At 36.3% G+C, this 2,438-nt stretch overlaps 1 protein-coding gene across 1 annotated transcript in view; it reads right to left on the bottom strand.

Moving 5' to 3' along the window:
* Nucleotides 1-2,438, bottom strand: part of cunh5orf22 (chromosome unknown C5orf22 homolog) — a 31,587-nt gene that overhangs the window by 11,063 nt on the left and 18,086 nt on the right. The window contains exons 7-8 of the mRNA XM_019879101.1: nt 1,742-1,863; nt 831-897 (exon numbers count right to left, since the gene is read on the bottom strand). Of these exons, the coding sequence (XP_019734660.1) occupies nt 831-897; nt 1,742-1,863 (189 nt within the window). The remainder of the gene's footprint in view (nt 1-830; nt 898-1,741; nt 1,864-2,438) is intronic.

The following is a 2,438-nucleotide window of genomic DNA, read 5'->3' as shown; positions in this document are numbered from 1 at the left end:
AATATTTGCTTTCGCTGCTTGTTACTTCTTGAAGAAAGTGTTGTTTTTGGTTTGTACATTTTTGCACTTTATTTTATTGTATTTCAATCCAATTATGTTTTAAAAATATTTTATTCGAGTAAATGATCGAAAATTACTGCACTATTATTTGTTTTTCTTTTAAGTAAATTTAGCCTACTTTTGCTAAAAGAGAAAATATGGACTAGTGATAGTGCCTTGAATAATATCGGCTTCCTTCTTTCATTCATGTTATGGGTATTTTTATACAAAGGAAATTTTTTTGTGCCTGTTGAAAATTAAAGTTTACTGACATAGCCATAAAAAAATATTGCTTTATTTATCTGACCATATTGGAATGTATTTGTTAGGTTTTCAGTCAATTAAATTTGGTTCAATAAACAATATGTGGTCATTTTTAAAATTTTCAATGAACATTCGATCAGTCCGGCCCTCGGCTTGCAGCAAAATTTTTTATCTGGCCCTCCGTCCATTTGACTTTGATACCCCTGATCTAGGGGGTCGACATATTACCGTAATGACCATACACAAGGCGCACCGGATGTTAAGGCGCGCTGTGAGCTTTTAAGAAAATGGAAGACTTTTTGGTGCGCCTTATAGTGTGGAAAATACGGTAATTAACACTCAAAATATGATTTTTATGTTTTCTTTTCTCTACTGTGTGTATAACTGAAAAATAAACTGTGACTCATTCATTGATTGATTCATTCATTGTGGGCACAAAATGTCAATGAATTATTTAAAAAAAAAAATCATATGATTTTGTAGCAATGTAAAATTGTACATTCTGCACAAACACTAATCATTCTTACCATTTCATAATCTGGGTGAGGATTTCTTGACTTCAAACTGGAAACCAGGCGGTCAAAACATGTCTTCCTGAAGAGAGGGGGAAAAAAAGTAAATACGCACTCTGGAAATCTGTTTCAATTAAACTCAAGGCAACCATATTTTGTGACCCTTGAAAGTTTACTGCAATTTTTCCTGGACTGTTGTGAAAACAACCTGTGCTGTCCTCCCTGAGGAGTATCATTTTAAATTTATTTTCTTGATTGTAGGGCTGCAACAACGAATCTATATTGTCGATAAAAATCAACATTTAAAAGTGCTGTCAACGAATTTCATTTTCGATTTGTTGTGTCGCGTGATTATTCTCTCACTCACCCGCTGCGTCATTCGCGCTCAACATCACCCATCACAGAGTGCACGGAAGTGGAGCAGGCAACGCTCACTCATCAAGAGTAACGGAGTAAGTCACGACAGAATTCTACACTATTCTGCTTTGAAGTGAGGCAACGTCATGTTAGTCTCCTGGTGCTGGTCTGTGCATTATCGTTTGACAAGCCTGAAAAGTTACGTTGGCATTAGCTTGTAAATAATATGGGAGACTAGTAGAATTGCAGTTTGCTTGTCTTAACAAAAATAAACTTGTATTGAATACGGTTGTACACGGTATTTTAGTACATATCAAAGATATTTGAATCTGGTGATTTGTGCCACGCATGTCACCCTGGAATATGTCATTTGTGGACGATACCGAACACAGACATAAAATGATTGGAACATCCCAAACAAGTCACACTGTTGAGACATTCGAATTGTGTTAACTGACATTTCAAATGACATTAAATCTGCGGGCAAAAATGTCACAACTATGAAAACTCAAGCAAGAAACATTTGGTCAATGTTGAAAAAAAAACAACTCAAAAAACTGTTTCCTCACCCAAGTTTGCCGACCCAATGTGAAACAACTTCTTCTCCATCATCTTCTAGAAGATCTGCGAATGCTGCTTCTAAGTCTTCTAACTGACGTATACGACAATCAACACACTCGTCAAGCTCCTCCTAGAAACGCAGACAAAAACAAAATCAGGTTAACGAGTTTAACTGTGGGAACATCAAAATCTTAAAGACATTTAATCTCCCTCTTTACTTTGTGTATGACTTGTGCAAGAACAAGATGACAGTAGATACAGGGTGGAGGGAGTTAAAATATATACATACACATTTACGTCTAGAGGCTCAAAACTCTGCACCCCAGAACCTCAATGACCTGAGGGCTGCGCTTCAAGAAGAAGGGGATGCCATGCCTCAGCAGGCAATAAGTCGACTTGAACAGCATGAGACGTAGTCGTCAAGCTGTAACTGATGCTCAAGGGCACATGACGAGTTATTGAGACATTGACATTTTTTGTTGTGGTGTACCCACCATTGTTGTTAACTTTTGTTTCAATTAATTTTTTGAGATAAGGAAATCACTAGTGCATCCTTCGACATAAATGTCCTACTTTAATGATGTATCACTGCAGCGTGAACTTTTTACATTTTCCATATATTTCAACTGAAAGCCAAATATCCCTAACTTTTTGTGAATAGTGTGTGTGTGTGTGTGTGTGTGTATATAAATATATATGTGTATA

Source organism: Hippocampus comes, unplaced genomic scaffold (genome assembly GCF_001891065.2).
Source record: "Hippocampus comes isolate QL1 unplaced genomic scaffold, H_comes_QL1_v1.1 scaffold85, whole genome shotgun sequence".
Classification (NCBI taxonomy): Eukaryota; Metazoa; Chordata; class Actinopteri; order Syngnathiformes; family Syngnathidae; genus Hippocampus; species Hippocampus comes.
The sequence above is the reverse complement of the archived record's forward strand: the minus strand, read 5'-3'. Positions and strand labels throughout refer to the sequence as shown.